The 20,827-nt window shown below is 51.7% G+C and overlaps 1 protein-coding gene across 4 annotated transcripts in view; it reads right to left on the reverse strand.

Moving 5' to 3' along the window:
* The window catches only part of SH3PXD2A (SH3 and PX domains 2A), a 259,112-nt gene that overhangs the window by 41,579 nt on the left and 196,706 nt on the right, over positions 1-20,827 (reverse strand). For all 4 annotated transcript variants that reach the window (XM_040254322.1, XM_040254321.1, XM_040254320.1 and 1 more), the window contains one exon: positions 19,920-20,051. In XM_040254322.1, the coding sequence (XP_040110256.1) occupies positions 19,920-20,051 (132 nt within the window). The remainder of the gene's footprint in view (positions 1-19,919; positions 20,052-20,827) is intronic.

Here is a 20,827-nt window from a genome sequence, read left to right on the forward strand (position 1 = left end):
GGGCACAAGGCTTCCTCCACCTTGCCTGGCTTCTCCCTCCACACTAGTCCCCCCTGCTTCCCTCAGCCTCAGTCTCTCCGAGACCAGCTCCTGGGGTCAGCACTGGGCATTTGCTCTACAACTCCCATCCCTCTGGCCTGGCACCTTCTGGCAACTGGAGTCCAGTGCAGTTCTTCAGCCCCTGGGCAGCGTTCCTTCCTCTGGTCCCTTAAACTAGGGAGGTGCCTCTGATTCACAGTTCACCTGGAGGGATCTGCCCACAGGGACCTGAGGCTAGGAGATTTCTGCTGCTTGTTGCATAGTGCCCAGGATCACCCAGGAAGCTCATTCCCCCACCCATAAGCTCTCACAGTTGGCTGTGTGTGAGCACAGCACCTGATTGGGCCATTTTCATTTGTGCCTCTCCCCTCACAGGAATGAAAAAGCCAAGCTCAGGGAGGTCCCACAAGCCCAGCACCAGGGACAAGCCCACGCCCTGGGTGAGGCTTCTAGAAGAATGCAGAGGGAATTCTATGAACCAAGTTCAGTTCAGTTCAGTCGCTCAGTCCTGTCCGACTATGTGGCCCCATGGATCGCAGCACGCCAGGCCTCCCTGTCCATCACCAACTCCCGGAGTTCACTCAGACTCATGTCCATCGAATCAGTGATGCCATCCAGCCATCTCATCCTCTGTCATCCCCTTCTCCTCCTGCCCCCAATCCCTCCCAGCATCAGAGTCTTTTCCAATGAGTCAAGTCTTCGCCTGAGGTGGCCAAAGTACTGAAGTTTCAGCTTTAGCTGAAATTTCCAAAGAAATCCCAGGGCTGATCTCCTTCAGTATGGACTGGTTGGATCTCCTTGCAGTCCAAGGGACTCTCAAGAGTCTTCTCCAACACCACAGTTCAAACACATCAGTTCTTCGGTGCTCAGCCTTCTTCACAGTCCAACTCTCACATCCATACATGACCACAGGAAAAACCATAGCCTTGACTAGACGGACCTTAGTTGGCAAAGTAATGTCTCTGCTTTTGAATATGCTATCTAGGTTGGTCATAACTTTTCTTCCAAAGAGTAAGCGTCTTTTAATTTCATGACTGCAGTCACCATCTGCAGTGATTTTGGAGTCCCCCAAAATAAAGTCTGACACTGTTTCCACTGTTTCCCCATCTATTTCCCATGAAGCGATGGGACCAGATGCCATGATCTTCATTTTCTGAATGTTGAGCTTTAAGCCAACTTTTTCACTCTCCACTTTCACTTTCATCAAGAGGCTTTTTATTTCCTCTTCACTTTCTGCCATAAGGGTGGTGTCATCTGCATATCTGAGGTTACTGATATTTCTCCTGGCAATCTTGATTCCAGCTTGTGTTTCTTCCAGGCCAGCGTTTCTCATGATGTACCCTGCATATAAGTTAAATAAGTAGGGTGACAATATACAGCCTTGACATACTCCTTTTACTATTTGGAACCAGTCTGTTGTTCTATGTCCAGTTCTAACTGTTGCTTCCTGACCTGCATACAGATTTCTCAAGAGGCAGGTCAGGTGGTCTGGTATTCCCATCTCTTCAAGAATTTTCCACAGTTTATTGTGATCCACACAGTCAAAGGCTTTGGCATAGTCAATAAAGCAGAAATAGATGTTTTTCTGGAACTCTCTTGCTTTTTCCATGATCCAGTGGATGTTGGCAGTTTGATCTCTGGTTCCTCTGCCTTTTCTAAAACCAGCTTGAACATCAGGAAGTTCACGGTTCACGTATTGCTGAAGCCTGGCTTGGAGAATTTTGAGCATTACTTTACTAGTGTGTGAGATGAGTGCAATTGTGCAATAGTTTCAGCATTCTTTGGCATTGCCTTTCTTTGGGATTGGAATGAAAACTGACCTTTTCCAGTCCTGTGGCCACTGCTGAGTTTTCCAAATTTGCTGGCATATTGAGTGCAGCACTTTCACAGCATCATCTTTCAGGATTTGAAATAGCTGAACTGGAATTCCATCCCCTCCACTAGCTTAGTTCGTAGTGATGCTTTCTAAGGCCCACTTGACTTCACATTCCAGGATGTCTGGCTCTAGATGAGTGATCACACCATTGTGATTATCTGCGTCATGAAGGTCTTTTTTGTACAGTTCTTCTGTGTATTCTTGCCACCTCTTCTTAATATCTTCTGCTTCTGTTAGGTCCATACCATTTCTGTCCTTTATCGAGCCCATCTTTGCATGAAATGTTCCCTTGGTATCTCTAATTTTCTTGAAGAGATCTCTAGTCTTTCCCATTCTGTTCTTTTCCTCTATTTCTTTGCATTGATCGCTGAAGAAGGCTTTCTTATCTCTTCTTGCTATTCTTTGGAATTCTGCATTCAGATGCTTATGTCTTTCCTTTTCTCCTTTGCTTTTCGCTTCTCTTCTTTTCACAGCTATTTGTAAGGCCTCCCCAGACAGCCATTTTGCTTTTTTGCATTTTTTTTCCATGGGGATGGTCTTGATCCCTGTCTCCTGTACAATGTCTTGAACCTCATTCCATAGTTCATCAGGCACTCTATCTATCAGATCTAGGCCCTTAAATCTATTTCTCACTTCCACTGTATAATCATAAGGGATTTGGTTTAGGTCATACCTGAATGGTCTAGCGGTTTTCCCTACTTCCTTCAATTTAAGTCTGAATTTGGGAATAAGGAGTTCATGATCTGAGCCACAGTCTGCTCCTGGTCTTGTTTTTGTTGACTGTATAGAGCTTCTCCATCTTTGGCTGCAAAGAATATAATCAGTCTGATTTCGGTGTTGACCATCTGGTGATGTCCATGTGTAAAGTCTTCTCTTGTGTTGTTGGAAGAGGGTGTTTGCTATGACCAGTGCATTTTCTTGGCAAAACTCTATTAGTCTTTGCCCTGCTTCATTCCGCATTCCAAGGCCAAATCTGCCTGTTACTCCAGGTGTTTCTTGACTTCCTACTTTTACATTCCAGTCCCCCATAATGAAAAGAACATCTTTTTTGGGTGTTAGTTCTAAAAGGTCTTGTAGGTTTTCATAGAACCGTTCAACTTCAGCTTTTTCAGCATTACTGGTTGGGGTATAGACTTGGATTACTGTGATATTGAATGGTTTGCCTTGGAAACGAACAGAGATCATTCTGTCGTTTTTGAGATTGCTACCAAGTACTGCATTTCGGACTCTCTTGTTGACCATGATGGCTACTCTATTTCTTCTGAGGGATTCCTGCCCACAGTAGTAGATATAATGGTCATCTGAATTAAATTCACCCATTCCAGTCCATTTTAGTCCGCTGATTCCTGGAATGTCGACGTTCACTCTTGCCATCTCTTGTTTGACCACTTCCAGTTTGCCTTGATTCATGGACCTGACATTCCAGGTTCCTATGCAATATTGCTCTTTACAGCATCGGACCTTGCTTCTATCACCAGTCACATCCACAGCTGGGTATTGTTTTTGGTTTGGCTCCATCCCTTCATTCTTTGTTGAGTTATTTCTCCACTGATCTCCAGTAGTGTGTTGGGCACCTACTGACCTGGGGAGTTCCTCTTTCAGTATCCTATCATTTTGCCTTTTCATACTGTTCATGGGGTTCTCAAGGCAAGAATACTGAAGTGGTTTGCCATTCCCTTCTCCAGTGGACCACATTCTGTCACAGCCCCTTCAAATTCAAAGCAGTTTCATGGGCTGGCTGCAGGCTTCCACTGGGACTCTTGGAGCCATGGGGTTTCACACAGGGAACATACTGCCCTCTTCCACTGTGGGTGCAACTCATGGGGGCGCCTCTGGAAAGGGCAGCCCCAGAGCCCTGCTACATCCAACCCTCAGAGGACAGATGGGGAAAGCTAATCAGAGGAAATAGCTTCCCCCACCATGGTGCTTCTGCCCGAGAGAACCGCAGGAGATTAACCACGAGGCAGCAGAGTGTACAGGGAAGAAGCTAGCTATCTGAACTCTCTGGGCTTTCCTACCTGTGAAACAGAAGTCCTGCCACCTGTGCTTTACAGGGCAAGGGTGGCGACTACACAAATGGGAGGTGTCTGGCTCACTGTTTGATATACAGGAGGAGCTTCAACCATTCCCTTCTTGCCTTTCCCAGAGCTTCTGACATCAGTGGTCTCCAAAAAGCAGAACTAGGTTTAAGCTGAGGTTGGAATACCCTGGGCCTGGGATGACCATCCTGAGCCCTAGTTGGGTTTGTGTAATTTAGGAAAGTTTTCTCTTGAGTCAGGCTTCCCAAGGGCTCAATGGGAAAGAATCAGCCTGCCAGTGCAGGAGATGCGGGTTCGATCCCTGGGTCGGCAAGATCCCCTGGAGGAGGAAATGGCAACCCACTCCAGGTATCTCTGCCCGGAAAAATCCCATGGACAGAGGAGCCTGGTGGGCTACAGTCCATGGGCTCGCAAAGAGTCGGACACTGACTGAGCGACTTCACTTTCACAGCTCCTATCCCAATCCAAGGAGAAAAGGCCACACCCCTAGTTCATTTGCCTCAGAGACTACCTGGGGCCAACTGTCTCATTCTAGTCTCACCAGTTACAGTGAATGGTCAGTCAGTAGTGACTGACATCCATGGGCATCAATCAAGGACATTTTCCATTTCTGCCCTGTCACTTTCTGGTGCCTCAGCCCCCAACCCCTAAGGGGAGGTGTCTGCAGAGTTACACTCTGCCCCCTTGTACACCAGCAATCCCAGTCCCCTCCTTTCCCTTGAGGCTGAAGGCTCCATGACTGGGGATCAAGCCATCCTTGATGATCTCTGTGCCTCAAAGTGTGGCACACAGCAGGACATAAGCTGGGGAATGAATCAGCCAATGCCTCATCTCTAGCCCCTGGCTACACACTCACTTAATTGCATGGTTTGGTTCTCCCCACTCTGAATGGGCTTCCCTAGTGGCTCAGACGGTAAAGAATCTGCCTGCAATGCAGGAGACCCTAATTCAATCCTTGGGTTGGGAGGATCCCCTGTAGAAGGGAATGGTAATCCACTCCAGTATTCTTGCCTGGAAATTCCACGGACAGAGGAGACTGGTGGGCTATAATCCATGGGGGTCTCAAAGAATCGGACATGACTGAGCGACTAACACATGCACTTTGAGAGCCTGCCTATGATCAACACCCCACCACAGTCAGCAGCAAGATTCTGGTACCTTATGGCAGAGAGACAGAGAGGACGCTAGGAAGTCACTGACCGAGCCTGCCCTCCTGGCTTCTATGAGGTCATCCCACCACCACAGGGCCCTTGAGGAGAGACTGTTCTAGAAGTGGTTCTAAGGTGGAGGGCCTGGATGGAACAGATGTCTGGGTGTTGAAGTGGGCCTTGAAGAATTCCACACTCCCAACCCCCCTTAAATATGTCTTTGCCTGGCAGACCCAACTCAGCACAGCTGAGTCTGAGCCCTCGGCCATGGCAGGCTCTAACTTCACTCCCCAGGAAGTGAGCAATATCATCATCAGCTCCTGTTCCCCAACCCTGGCCTGTCCCTTAGCCTAGAATGTGGGTATCTCCAACCCTGTTCTCTGTCCTGGTTTCTGGATCAGAGTTCCAAGCAAACCTGGCTCTGAATCCATCCAGGCGGTAGAGGGATGGCCCCATGGGGGCTGACAGATCAGGGTATGAATACTCTGGCCCCAACAAAAGCGGAGGCCTTTTGAGTCCAAAGAGGGAAGTTTGTGTCAGCTGTGTAGTGAGACCTGGGACACAGGACTGGAGTGGAAGCAGGAGTGGAGTGAAGCCTTCACCGGGGAGGCGCTACAGCAAGAGCCCTGACTGCTCTCCCTCCCCCATGCGAAGCCCTGCTGAACAGGCTGCCTTCCTCTCTGTCCTCCAGGGAGCAGTCAACTACAATCCCTATCTTAAGTCTTAAACTCAAAAGTCAGTCATAGAAGTTAGAAGTATATTGGAAATATAAATTGAGAAATAAATCCATAAGGGCATATTAATTCTTCAAAAGGGATAGTTTTGATTGGCATCTGGGAGGGACAGCTTTCAGAGACGTGGGACAGCTGCTATAACTAGGAATGTTTAGCCTTTTTAAATATGAAGCAATAAAGTGAAAAAAACAATGTCACTTAGGAACAATTTTAATAAAATGATGAAGGTCTTAGATGTGCTCAAATAAACTCTTAGTGAAACACAATGAAGTAATGTTGTTTAAGGGGAATGGCGAACAAGCGAAAACATTTGTGAACAGGGCAGACTAGTAGTTCAAACATCACAACTCTGCTGGCAAGGAGGTCCAGGTGTTCAGCAACTCCGGTCTTGCTCCCATTACCAAGGCCAGGGGAAGCACACCCCTCAGTGTCAGTACTCCTGGTGCAGTATTATTTACACCCAAGTGTGAAGGAGCTAATCTGGTTCTTGCCAAAGGGGTGCTGGATGAGGCAAGGGGAGGGGCTTCCCAGGGCTAGGTGGGGTCAGGAGGGGTGAGAGCCCCATTATTTTGTTATCTTTACAGGCTGGTCAGAGTCTGCTCCAACGTGCTAAGCCATTTTCATTATAGCCCCACCCCACTGTGCTAGGCATATGGTAGATATGCAGAAAACACCAGCTTAAACATGCAGAAGGGTCAAGACACTTGGCTGGTGGGCAAGACAGAGGCAAGGATGCCCCAGGTAGACAAGAAAGACTCAGGGGAAATGGACTTCTCTAATTCATCACCTCAAAATGAACTGGGCTAGGCAAACCCCTGCCCCCAGACAAGTGGAGGCTGGTGGAAGCCTCCTATGCTGGGCCTTCAGGACTCTGCACTGGCTTGAATTTTGGCCTCTCTTTTTAAGTCCCAGAGCGATCGATTTCACAGATCTCGTTTAACTTGAGAAGGATGGGGGAGGAGGGGCAAGGAAAACTGCATTCTTCCCCTTCAAAGCCAAAAGTCCAAAGTAATACTTCTGGTGGTAACTGATCCCCGCCTGTTTGTGATTACAGACCCTTGCTCGCTTTCTGGCAGAAGGGCCCTGGAGCCCCACAGCACGGCTGACGGGGACAGATACCCTCGTTCACTTGGATAATCTTGTCCTTGTCTGACACGACCAAAAGCGTCTTTCAGCCACTCTGCTTTCAGCAGTTCCCTAGGGCAACTCTTCAAAACATCACTTTATTTTAAAAGGGGAGGGGAGAAGCCACCCCTAACCCCTATCATGAAATTCCACAACACTAATCATATTCCTTCTGTTACCAGCACTAGCCTGGAAAATACAGCAGCACCAGCTGCCTCATTGGCTGATGCAAATTAAAAGAGAGAGGGAGGCTCACGAGTGGACAATCTTCCTCCTTTGCCGATCCCCGCCCTTTTATCAGTGGAGAACACACACATCCCCCTTTTACTGTCATAGCACAGAAGTGGCTTAGCAAAGCTCGAGACTATTTCTCAGCTGTTCTTTCTCCGGAAATTTAATCTGTGGAGCATTTGGCCTCACAAAGCCCATTCCAAAGGTGTCCAGGAGCCCACGGGCCCTGTGATCATCATTACAAACCCAGGGATGTTTGTAGCCAATGACCCATTTGGCTGCTTGGAGAGCTGGCTGAAAGTTGCCAACATGGTCAGATTCCCCTTGCTTGCTCCCTCTAAGCTGAAACTGGCTTTTTTTTTTTTTGGAGCCCCATGGCTTAGAGGGGATCTCAGGAGTCCTGGCACTATGGAGATGAATGGCCTGCTTCCTGCCTGGCTTGGTAAAAGCACAATGGTCACGGGGAACAGGGGAGCCTGGTGTCTGGAAAGCAGCCGTGCCCACTGTCTTCACTCCTGACCACAGGTGAGGAAAGGTGATGCTCAGGAGGAAGAGCAGCTTGCCTGAGATCACCTGGTTAGTGGGTGGCTCAACTTGGAACCTAGACTGACTGAGATTGACTTTCATATAAAGCTTGTCATTCCTCCCACGAGGGCACACCGCTGCTCTGCCCACTGAGATGACACCCTGAGCATGGTGCCAAGTGGCAACCTGCTGACCCCATGCCTTGAGCAAGAAGCAGTTGGCTGGAATTGGCAGAAAGCCCCTCACCTCAGGTGCCAGGAGGTCACTTGGCCAGGCTGGGGGTGGGGGCGGGCAGGGGGAGGCCTGTGGCCAATACTGCAGTCACTGGTGCAGGGACGAGGTCCCGGGCTGTCCTGATTGCAGCAGCTCAACGTTCTGCCTCAATCAAAAGATGGTGAGCCTGCTGAGCAGAGAGGAGCCTGGGGCTTTTGTCAGGGCGCCGGTTAGAAGTACAGAAAACAAATAAGAAAAGACAGAGTGCCCAGAAACACCAGGAGTGGAGGCCTGGCCAACCTCAACAGAGACCCCACCACCTTCCTGCGGGGAAGGAGGGACCTAAGCGATGGGGAAGGCAGCACTTCGGGCTGGAGCGACGGTGTGGGGGGATGGGGGGCGCCAGGGAACACAGCCAGCCAGTGGGATAGCCCCACCTGGGTCCCAAGAAGTGGTGTTGCTGAAAGGGGGTGTTTGCCTTCACGCCGAGGCATCTGAAGATAACCTTGCTGGGGGGACAGCACCTTGTCTGAAAAATGAGCCTGTGTGAGCGCAGGTGGTTGGGGAGGATACAAGGAAAGAGGTCTCCCTCTTGGGCCTGCCTCTGCTCGCTCTGTCCTGGTTCCAGCTGTAGGACCAGGCTGAGGGGTCCAGGGTGGGGAGCTGAAGAGCACGCTCACCTCCTCCTTCACCTGGGGGACAGGCTGGGCCCCAGTCCATGAGTGGCTGGGCGGTGAGGCCTCGAAGGTGCCAGGAGATGCCAGTGTGCCTCAGAGACAGCTACCTTGGCACCTGCGGTCCCTGGCCCATGCAGCAGACCTGCCACAAACTCCATGGGACACTGGGCAAATGACGTCAGGCCTCCATTCCTCCTTCGTCAAAGGGAGGTTCGGGCAGATGGTCAGAAATGTCTCTTTCTCCTGACATTTGAGGCCCCTGAAACCCTCAATCGTCCCCTTGGCCTGTGTATCACTTAGGGGACGTCTCCTCTCTGGCAGCCCCGAAGCCTGGCCAGATCCGCCTAGTCCGTGCCACTGCTATACCTTCACACATGCCGTTTACTCAGCTTAGAGCACTTTCCTCCTTCAGCTCCTTGTTCGCGGCCTGCTTCCTCCAGCCATGACCACCCACCCCAGGCGCTGCCCCATCTCTGAACCTGGAGCAGACTGTGCCTTCCGGTCCCACCCTCCCAGCCCCTCAGTAACACTGGCCCCAGCAGCACTGGGCTTTCTGCCTCCCACATGGAGGTGCGTTGTCAATATGATAGACCGACTGCATCCAGGCCTTTACCCTGAGGAAAGAGAAAGCCCTAGAATACCGTCTATGGGGAAGACAGGGATGACTGCTTCTTGTCAACTGCTGCACCCAGAGCTGGGCACACAGTAGGTGCCCCGTGTGTGTGGACTGAATGAGCAAACCGCACCCTACAGAGGCAGTCCTTGCATAGAAGAGGTCGTTCAGACAGTACTGAGACCACTGAGGGGAAGGAGGGATGGAGCTCTTCACCGGGTCATGAGGGGTTGGGGAAGGGGCCAGGGTAGGTCTATTTATTCTGACAAAGGGACGGCAGAGCAGGTTGGGGTCCTGGCAAGCATGGCTCAGGCACAGTTCAGGCTCAGCCCTCACACCCTCAGTCCTGGTAAGGAGATCTCCAGGGAGACCACAAGCACCCTTGACCCCATCCACCCATCCAGTCCAGCCCCACCTCATGGACCTGGCTGAACCAAATGCCAGAACACTCACAACTCTTCTGCAGGAAACCGGGCCAGCAAGCATCCCTTCCCTTTCATACTCCCCCCGCCCCACGCCTTGGCCTTGCTCCTACCCCATCTGGGGCTTCAGCGGGACTGACCTCTGCTCTCCTGCTCTCTGTGGCCTGGAGAATTCACACAGCAGAGAGCTCTGGGGCTTGGCTTTTCAAAGAAGTAAAATCCACAAGGAAGAGAAATGCAAACATCCAGATTTCCCAACCCTGGATAAACAGCACTGGATAAGTAGTATGGCAGCCTGGGCCCCACCTCCCAGCTATGCAACCTCTGGGCAAGTCACTGACCCACTCTGGGCTTCAATTTCCACCTGAAAAGGAGCAGATGCCAACATCTGCCATTCTTCTTTCCAAGGTGTTATACAAACACAGGGTGTTATGTCTTATAAAACATAAACTATTCTGATTCATACAGAGGTCACCTTGAAAAATGTCCCAGATCCACTACGAGCTGGCATAAGTGGGCACTTGCTCCCCAGGAGGCCTTGACATCCCCAATCACCCCCTCTTCCCCAGATGAGTCTTCCCCAGAGAACAGACACACAGGCTTTAGAGCACTTAGGATATCCCTTAAACACTAAGGTTCTGGGACACAGGGATCCAGGGGTGGCCCGTGGCAATGCCGACAGGCCAGACAGAACAGGAGAGAGGGCCCTGCGATCACAGCACATTGGCTCAGAGACCCACTCATGGTTCGCTCACTTCGTGGACAGTCCCTGGCAGACTCCTCCTCCGAGTCTGGCTTTCTCTCACCTCTCAGGATGCCTGGGCCATTTCCCCACCATCTAGTCCAATAACAGTTCAGGCAGGCAGATGCATTTCAGCCTGAGGCTGAGAGGCGCCTGACTAAGAAGGGAACGTGGAGCCAGGGCTGAGACAATTAAATGAAACCCCCATCCCGAGAGCTCTATAAAGCATGTTCCAAACATGAAGTTGGGGGTTACACGAGCCAGAAGCTTCTCTCCACTTCCTGACACCTTCTTGACAGCTCAGCTCCCAGTGAACACTGGCTTCCACCAGCCTTCCCAACTGGGCTAACTGGGTCACCCTGCTGTTCCTCCACAGTGAGGCCAGGGAGTCCAGGTCAGCATCGGGAACCCAGAGGATGAGATTACAGAATCTGAAAAGATGCTGAGAGAGATGAGAGCGGCTAGTCGGGCAAACCTCACATCTACCAGAGTGACTGCTAAAAGCCCAACTGCAGGAAATAAACAGGTACTATGATAGTGATTAATCAGAGGAAGGAGGTGATAGAGTGTGGCTGGGAAAACCCTCTCTGAAGAGGTGCTGGTGGAGCTGAGAATGCTTGGAGCTTGGAGAATGGAGGAAGAATTAGAAGCAAGGCACTCTGGGGTTAAGAACAAGGGGTAGCAATTTTTCAACCCAAATTCCCCGAGGTCCCTAACAAATTATATCCCAGAAAGCGCTACAGTGAAGTCTGTTTTAATTTAAGAATACAGGAAAGCTGCGGAGGGATCTTTTTCTTGCACTTCAGCATGACTGTCACTTTTCCTGGAGACAAAGCCCGGTGTGAGTGAGTGAGTGAGTGAGTGAGTGAGTGAGTGAGTGAGTGGAGTGAGTGAGTGGAGTGAGTGAGTGAGTGGAGTGAGTGAGAGAGTGTGAGTGTGAGTGTGAGTGTGTGTGTGTGTGTGTGTGTGTGTGTGTGTGTGTGTTGGGGGTCGACAGAGGGTCTCCAGTGTTGCCCATTCCCTGGGCATCCGGGCCAGGATATGTCTGGGGAGCGGGGGCAGTGAAGTCACCCACTGGCCACACCACAAGACCCCCACCAGGTGAGTGGTGGTCACTACCCCTAGAACAGCATGCCTTGGCCTGCTACCACACGGCTTCTCCTCCTCCTCTGCCCTCACTCACTGCCTCTCCCCCAGAGTGCCTTGCTTCAGAGAGGCCTTTCCCAGCCACACTCTATCTACCTCCTTCCTCTGATTAATCGTTATCATAGTGCCCGTTTATTTCCTGCACTGCACTTATCAAAACCTAGACTTATTTTCCTTTTTCACATGTGACTGTTTCTCAAGCACACGTAAGCCCTGCAAGTGTGGGACCCTGTCGGCCTCTGTCACCTCTGGGCACCAGTCTGGAACTTAGCCAAGCAGTATGGACTCAGTGATGACCGACCACCTGAAGACTGGCCTTGCTGGGCTCTGGGCAGTGTGTGGTTCAGCTGGTCCCTTGCTGTTCAAACCCAGAAAAGCAGCCTTTGAGATGCGGGTGAGAGGACTCAGTGCGATCATGCTTTCTTCTCTGCTCCACTCCCCTACAAAATGTGGGTAGCTAGGTGTTGCTGTGGGGCTGAGGCTGGGACGAGCTGGTGTCACTCTGGCACTTCAGCTGGGTTTCCAAGGTCACCACGGATCCACATCTTCTGTTCAGAAATATCTACTCAAGGAAAGGCTGTGGGACACGATTGGTCCACAAAGCCAATGTGAGGTCAGGGTGACTGGCCACTCCACTTGCCCAGTGAGACAGGGAGCACCCAGCTGGCTGGCAGCCCTTAGTGCTGGCGAGCCCCTGGATGCCTCCCTGACAATAGCCAGTGTAGATCTAGCTCGAGGGAAGATCTATTTCCAGTCCCCCAGTCCTGGACACACCTTTCCCCACCATCTGCCTCCCCACAGCCGGGACTGCTTGCTTCAAATACTCCTATTCTCACGTCCCCTTCTGCTCACCTATTTTCCACGGCCCCACCCTGCCTCCCCACCTGCTGCTGGCTACCTTCCGCTTTCTTCATCAAGGCTTACCTCCTGGGGCAACTGTACATCTGCCTTCCCATCTTAGCCCCAACGGGCTCTGCCTTCCACCTGGCATTCCACTCACATGGCTCAAGAATTCCTTCCCCTCTCTCCCAGCTATGCCCCCTCTCTCCTATCTATGCCTCCATCTCCTATCTATCCCCATTTTCTTCAAGGCCCAGCTCAATGCCTCCAACTCCTCGAGGCAGCCTTTCCCAACTATGCTAGACCCCGCCCCCAGCCCATCAGCTTTGTGCATGCCACAGAGTCACTGAGTGACAGCCAGCATGGGGTATCACAGGTGGGCCTCTCCGCTCCCCAGCCTTTGCACGAAGCCCCCGATCCCACGAGGTCTACTACTGGGTAACCAAGAGGATTCTGACTCCAACTCTTCCTGACACACAGATGGGGCCAAGAACAGCTGCCAAGCCAAGGCTCCAGAGGGACACTCAGGTCTCCAGCATGGTCTCCCGCTGCCATGCCCCATAGCAAGCTCCCTCTGTTGTACCTACCTCACAAACCATCAGGGCTGAGAGAATCCTCAGACACTATGAAGTGCAACCTGTTTTCTAGCCAGGTGGGAAACTGACGCCGCAAGAGGGCAACTGACTGGCTGTGTGTTCCAAGGTCAGTTGGTGGCTGAGCTGCCCCAGTCCAGCCGTCTTAATGTCATGTAGTGGTGGCGGCTTAGTTGTTAAGTTGTGTCCTACTCTTGCAACCCCATAGACTGTAAGCCACCAGGCTCTTCCCAGGTAAGAATTCTGGAGTAGGTTGTCATTCCCTTCTTCAGGGGATCTTCTCGACTGGGGGATCAAACCTGTCTCCTTCATTGCAAGAGAAGTCTTTACTGCTGAGCCACCAGGGACACAGCCACCAACAGCTATCATGTACTAAGCACTTAATTCCTCTTGAACAAGCACAAACTAACCCCACAGCTATGGGTACAATTAGCACCATTTCGCAGGCAAGGAGACTGAAGTTTACTTAGAACACTCAAGTAACTTCCCAGGCTCACCACTCAGTTCAGTTCAGTTCAGTCACTCAGTCTTGTCCGACTCTTTGCGACCCCATGAATTGCAGCACACCCGGCCTCCCTGTCTATCACCATCTCCCAGAGTTCACTCAGACTCATGTCCATCGAGTCCGTGATGCCATCCAGCCATCTCATCCTCGGTCGTCCCCTTCTCCTCCTGCCCCCAATCCCTCCCAGCATCAGAGTCTTTTCCAATGAGTCAAGTCTTCGCCTGAGGTGGCCAAAGTACTGGAGTTTCAGCTTTAGCATCATTCCTTCCAAAGAAATCCCAGGGCTGATCTCCTTCAGAATGGACCAGTTGGATCTCCTTGCAGTCCAAGGAACTCTCAAGAGTCTTCTCCAACACCACAGTTCAAAAGCATCAATTCTTCGGTGCTCAGCCTTCTTCACAGCCCAACTCTCACATCCATACATGACCACTGGAAAAACCATAGCCTTGACTAGATAGACCTTTGTTGGCAAAGTAATGTCTCTGCTTTTCAATATGCTATCTAGGTTGGTCATAACTTCTTCCAAGGAGTAAGCTCACCACTAGTAAGTACTAAATCAAGAATCAAATCAAGATTAAAACCAGGCTTATCTAAGTTGAATCCATACTCTTCATTGCTAGGCTATCATGCAATCTTATTCTCAGAACCATCTCCAGCCAGAGTGACTAAAGCTGGGCTGAGGGGCCCCAAATTGGATCAGAATGCTCACTTCTGTTCCTGACTGATGCTCAATGGCCCCTTGCCTTCCAGCCAGCTTCATGAAGTGGGCAACAACTGCCCCCCAGAGACAGCCTTGGAGCAGCATGGACTTTGGAATCGCTGATCAGGCTGACATAGCAGAAACATGCATGTGTTGTACTTAGGAAGAGAAGCGTGTCAGAGATCAAGGCTTTCTGTCAGCTGGGACAGGACCTCATGGCAGCCAGTTACCACAACCAAATATGGCTCACTCACCAGAACCAAACTCTTAAAAGGCTGTTGCACAGTTAAGAGTATTCGTTCACTTATCTATAATGCAGACTGCAAGAAACTTGTCCTTCTAGAAACAGCCTATCCTATCTTTATTTGGACATCTTTTCAAGAGCAGATTGGCAATATGAACTGCTAATCAGCTGGCTCCTTAGTAAGCACAGAGTCTAACTAAAAGACATAGAGGATATATAGAAGAAGTCCATTTAAGACATCAGAAAATCTGCAGAAATAGCTCAGTCTCACAATACAGTCTACTCATTAAGTACCCAGCATGCTCGCATCAGTTAGAGTTTAAACTCCATAAAGGCAGGAACTGTATGGGTATACATGTAATCAGCATAGGGCCTGGGACACAAGAGGTATTCAAGAACTGTGAAATAAATGGATAAGTGAAGAGTATATACAGTGTATGTCTCACTTACAAAAAGCCTATGTAGAACCAGTTATAACAGTGTTCACGAAGAAATATCTAAGGAACAGAACAGGTACATCTTCAGTGTTAAGAAGATTCCAACTCACAAAATATATGGCTGAAGAATGCATCATTTTTGACAAAAAATAATCATTAGGACATACAAATCTGAGAGGAAAGCTTATTAGTTTGTCTTATTGATAAAGATATTTGTCAAATAATAAATGGTTACATTTCATGGGAGGAAAAAAAAAAAAAACCATGTAGTATGTATCACTGTTCTCTTATACTCAGGAGGAAATGAATTCCTGCTTATATCACACAGTTAGGGTAGCATTAGATTTAAACCTAACATTCAGACTCCTGGTTTTTTGCTCTAATACACACAGCCATTAAATAAGTAAAATAGATGCAGCTAACATGTTTTCAGATAATTTACCTCCTTATATCTCTTTTCTTTAAAACATGTACTCCAAAGCCACTGATAAAGAGGTTGGAAAGGCAGCCATGTTTATACCCTATGACATTTCTCCTGGACACAGCTGATTGGCCCAGAGTTGGGCACTTGATCCAAAGTCTGCCAATCCATTGGCTGGCCAGGAACCAATCATATTCAAGCTTCAAAGTTTGAACCTGTAGAACCAGAGACCATCCTCAGTTGATGTTTATTATCTTGACTGAAAAATCTGGTCCTGACAAGCGAACATCAGGTGAATGGGCCACTGTTATGAGTGAACAGGAAGAGAAGGAAGCCGGGTCTGCAGTTAGGAGATCACAGCTAGGCTTTCAATCCACCTGGTACCCAAGAGAGGGAGAAGGGTAGCTGCTTTGTCTTCTGCCAGCCTTCTGGTTCCCAGTCCTTGTGAGGCTGGGGTGTCCTTCCCACCCTTGGGTTCTGGTGAGATTTTCCCGAATCCTTTCAGTAAACTCTTGAGTAAGTCTGAGTGGGTGTCTGTCCTCTGCTCACTACTCAACTGGGACTAAAGCATTTGGAGGGGACTGAAGATTCTCAAACTCCCCAAGGCTTAGTTTTCTCACCTATACAATGACTCACCTGTATGGACCAGGAGCTCAAAATTTCTTGCCAATACAATACTTTTACCTTAGTCCTATAGCTACATGCCTCCAAGGAAGTATTGTATAATATCTCCCAAGGTTATCACACTAGTGCCAGGAAAGAAGCAAAGACTCAGGGTAGGAAAGCTGGATCAGGAAAAAAAAATGAGCATCTGCTGACTCATATCCCCACATACCCTGGCTGGCTCCTAGTCCTGAGAGAAGGAAACCATCCTGGAAAGTTGGAGGCAGCTTTGCTTAACACAGAAACCAGAGCAACTGCCATCAAGATTCTGCCAGAAGTCAGACCAGATTTTGCCTGCTGGAAGGTAAAGCCAATGTGGTCTTTGAGGCATAAGACTGTCCTACAAAGGCAGCATCTCAGGCACTGTTATTTATGTCAAGGGTGGAGGGCTTTTCAAGGATAAGACAAAAATGGCCGGCAAATCTAATGAAACTGCTGAGTCTTTCTGCTATATTTGTCCCTGTAGATCAGTGGAGAAAGAGAGTCCTTTTCTGGCTGGGCCCCAGGCCCACTGTTTAACCAAAAATTTTCCCTGAAGCCACTCAAGTCCCACCACTGTGGGCGTCTTTGACATCTATCCACTTGCATTCCCCAGAATATGCTTGTCCTTGGTGTTGGGAATTCACCACCCTTCTCAGATCCTCTTAGCTGTGACTTATCCCCAAGCCCCAACTGACAATTAACAAGAATTCCCACTACCAATGAGCACCATGCTGGAAGAAGGCACACAGAGCCATCCCCCTGCAACAATGCTCCAGGGAGCCTTGTCATCATCTCAGCCAGGCCATGTCTGTCCTTGACCTGCAGCATCGCCAACTCAGTGATGAACCCTCCTGGGATCAGCCCATTCTCACCCTCCCCCCACTTCCTCTGGAGAAGGGAGAGATCTCAGCTGTTGGGACTTTAGGAAAATGACTTAAGCTCTTAACCTGTTACTTCAGACACAAAGGGCTTAAAGTGCCTTCTACCACACAGGGTTGTTCCATGAATCCAGTAAGATGGTACATGTGAAGTGCATGGCCTGACCTGTGTTTACTATTTACTGACTCTGAAATGCCTTCCAGATACATCTCTCTTTAGATGAATGAGATTACAGAGTATGGGCACAACCACACATCCAAAATCCCCTGGAGGCTGTGGTCCCTTCCAGAGGGTTCTGACGAGTGAGCAGAGACAGAGATGGCTGGGTTCCTCTGCAGACACCCTATTCAAGGAGATTTCAGCCAAGTAAGAAGGGGATACAGGAAGAGTCCTGGCTCCCAGAGGGCAAGGCCAGCCCCCAGAGGGCAGGGTGGTGCTAACTGGAGCTGCTGTCCCAACAATTTGAGTGGAAATGCCTCACGAAGCCCACCAGTCCTAAGGTCAAAGGCGGCACAATTGACTCTTTGTCCCAGAGTTCAAAAGCCTCACTCACCACTCCTTCCAAAGCCAGTTTGCAGGATGCACAACACATCGCCCCTCCCCCACCGTCAGCCGTCCAACTCCTTGAACTGGGAAACCACTTTCCCGAGGATCTGCAGTTGGCCCTCCACCTTTCTCCTCTTCACCCACTCAGTCTCTCCGGTTAAGCTGGTTTTACCCTGCAGGAGGGCTCCTTGTTTCGGAAGGCAACAGACAGTGTGGCTTTGTGTGGTGGACACAGCACTCCAAGGTCCTTGCATTCACCAAGGGGAGAGACATGAAGTCCAGGGAAGTGGGAAGGCCAAGTTCAGAGAGGCTCTGTCTACCTGACACCCAGGGCCCTGTGGCATCTCCCAGCTGTGAAGCAGGCTTGGGGAGGTCATCTGCTTCAGGCCCTGTTTCCGAGCACCCACGAGGCTGTCTCCATTTCACAGAAGGGGCAGCAGAGGCCCAGAGGGAAGAAGGAACCTAAAGTCACCCCACAGGTGGGTGGTGGGCAGAATCCTGCTTCTAGGGGTGGCAGCTCCCTCAGAGGGTCAGAGCGCCGACTGCGCTGCTCTGGGGAGTCAGGCTGCCTGAGCCCCTCAGACAGCCATCGGGGACTCCTCAGGAGAGGAGTACCTTGTAGGTTTGCTGCAGAAGCCCCACTTTGTCAAGGAGCTCCCTCCTCCACTCCGAGGCAGGGTACTGGATGTGGGGTGACCGCGCAAAGGGAACCAAGGAATCTGATAACAGGCTGACTGCCTTTAGTGGGTGGTGGTGGGGGGGCTCTTCTCTGCAGCCATCCTGGCCAGCGGCTGGTACCCAGGGACATGGGGGCTCACTGCTCCCCATATAGACATAGAGCTGCACTGATGCCATGAGGCAAGAGGGTCCCTAAGCCAGAAATCTACTTCTGAGCAGCCCTGACTTTATATAGAAAAGCCGACACACCTTCCTTTGGGCCACACCCCCAAACAAACATATCTCTACCTCCTCAGTGGGTGTCTCCAATCCCACCAGTAGAGAGCCCTTTCTCTGGGTCTTGAGGTGCTTAGGGTTCCAGAGCCAGGCCCCTGAGACATGCAGCTTCTGTGGGGGTGGGAAGGTGGGGCTGGTACTGTGACAAAGACCAAAAGCCACGCCATGCAGGAAGGGGACCAGTGTGGGCACCTGGGGTGAAGGGCCCAGGCCTTACCCTGGGGACAGCTGGGTGGGGACAATGGCTGCCAACCACGGCAGTGATGACTCCAGACACAATGGCAGAGCCTGACCTCTTGGAGGGGAACAAGCTCTGAAGACTCCACACCAGGAGGGCCATGAGTCAGGTCTATATTGGCGTCATAGCCCTGTTCTTAGCACAGTCCCCAAGCCTCCTGCAGCAGGAGCCTAACGTCACCTGCCCCAGGAGGCCTGCTGGGATTTCCTCAGTATCTTTACTGCTACTTCACTACTTGCTGCTCTTAGGCACATCAACCAGGGGCCCAAGAACATTCCTGTTCTGTTTTTGACTTCAGGTGTCTCACTTCCCTCAGTTTTTCTGTGCCTCAGTTTTTCTCTCTATAGAGTGGGCACAGACGTCCTTTGGCCTGTCTTCCTGTCGGAGCTTAAAACACTGGGAAGAATAGAGTGGAACAGGGAAAGAAGAGCAGGCCCCTCCTTTCTGGGAGTGTCCTCCAAACTCAACTCAGAGAGGCTCCAACACGAGCACGGCGCGGGGGCCTTCCCCCACAGCAAACCGAAACCAGAACAGAACACCCCAGGAACCAACTCAAGCGCCAGCAGGTCACCAGCAAACCGACAATGGGTGTCCTGGGCCAGAGTTCACCCCGGGCCCTGCAGGGGGTCACACGGGCCTGCACCTCAGACTGACGGACTCAGGCCCTCCTCACTGCCGCTGAGAGACTCCTGCTGCTGAGGCACTGAGGCCCACTTGGTGAGAACCCGGGAATCAGCAGCCCCCCACCCAGACAGCCAATCTGCCTGGCTCAGACAGGACAAAGCCTCAGTTCCCAATGACAGGGCGGCTGCTGTGGGACCCTCCCTGGCCCCAGGACCTGACTTCATCCCCCTGTCTGGGCCCACTTCCCAGCTCAGTAGGGGTCAGTCAGCTCAGACACCAGCCAACCTTCACAGGCCTGGCCTTTCCTCAGACAACCCGCCCGAGGACCCTGGACCCCACAGTGACGTCATGGCCTGTCTGTCCCACCAGACAGCCAGGTTCTTCCACCCCTGCCTCGTCCCCAGCCTGGAATATGGCCCCAAGGGAGAAGATGCTGTAGGATGCCCCCGAGCTGGGCACTGTCCGCCCCTGGGCCTTGGAGGGCACAGGGTCCCTGCACACGGGCTGGACGGTGGTGCCCGTGCCGCCACCCTGGCCTTGCATTAACACAAGCCAGTTAATTACCCCGAGCACTGGAGACATTCTTCCACCACCAGGCAAACTGCTGGCCTGCAGCCCAAACCAACAGGGGAAACTTCAGCCTCCTCAGCCCTCTCCCCGCCAGATGGAAATAACGTATAGCTGCAGAGGTGGGGGAGGAGGAGGGGAACAAAAACCAGCCGGGTTCCCGGTCTCCGGGCTGGCCAGCCAGCCGGGCACTCACCACTCTCGTTCTTCTCGATGACATCCACCACCTCCCCGGCCTGGAGGCTCAGCTCCGAGTTCTCCTGCTTCTTATAGTTGGACACCACCACGTACTGTTCCAGGATCATGGGTTCGGCGTTGGTGTCGGCACCTGGCGAGGGCAGAAAGCACGCGGTGAGCCAGCGGCCGGCCATGGCCCCGCGGCCGGGGCGCCCCCTGTCCATCGGCCTCGGGGGAGGCTGCTCGGTCGCCAGCGCCGCTTGGAGAGGCTGCCCGCAGCCAGGGCTCGCAGCTCGCCGGGCCCCAAGGACAGGCCATATAGCAGGACCCCACACCGGCCCGCTGCGCCGCGGGGACCGGGGGACATGGGGAGCCAGGGGGCAGCGGAGGGGGCGGGGAGCAGGGAGAGACAGGCAGAGATGAGACAGAGGCGGAGGGGACTCAGAGGGAAAAAGCCCGTGGCTGCGATGAACTAATCACGGTCCAGCAACAAGGCGGAGGGAGTCGGAGGAGAGGCCCGGGGTGGACGTGGTCTCTCCAGACCCCTGGGCCACAGGGGTGCGAGGGGAGGAGGGCCGCGGGCAGGCGGGCTGGCGGCCCATGGGGGCTGATTCTGGAGTAGAGGAAAGAGGAAAGGCCAGGCGAGGAGGAGGGCTCGGGGCCTCTCCTCAGCCCCTGTAAACCCAGAGAAAGAGAGTCAGCAGTCCTCCCCTCGGGAGGGAGAGGGAGAGAGCGGGAGAGGACGGCTCCTCGGCCGGCCGGGCCCAGGCGAGAAGTCAAGAGGGTTTGAGGCCGCCAATCACCGGGGTTTACTCGCAGCCCTTAAATAGAAACACATGAGACCCATCGAATGAGGAGCCGGGGGTGGAGGCAGGGGAGGGGGAGGAGGGCTGAGACTGTTTACTTGAAACCCAAGAAGAAAGTCCC

Source organism: Oryx dammah, unplaced genomic scaffold (genome assembly GCF_014754425.2).
Source record: "Oryx dammah isolate SB20612 unplaced genomic scaffold, SCBI_Odam_1.1 HiC_scaffold_14, whole genome shotgun sequence".
In the NCBI taxonomy this organism is placed as follows: Eukaryota; Metazoa; Chordata; class Mammalia; order Artiodactyla; family Bovidae; genus Oryx; species Oryx dammah.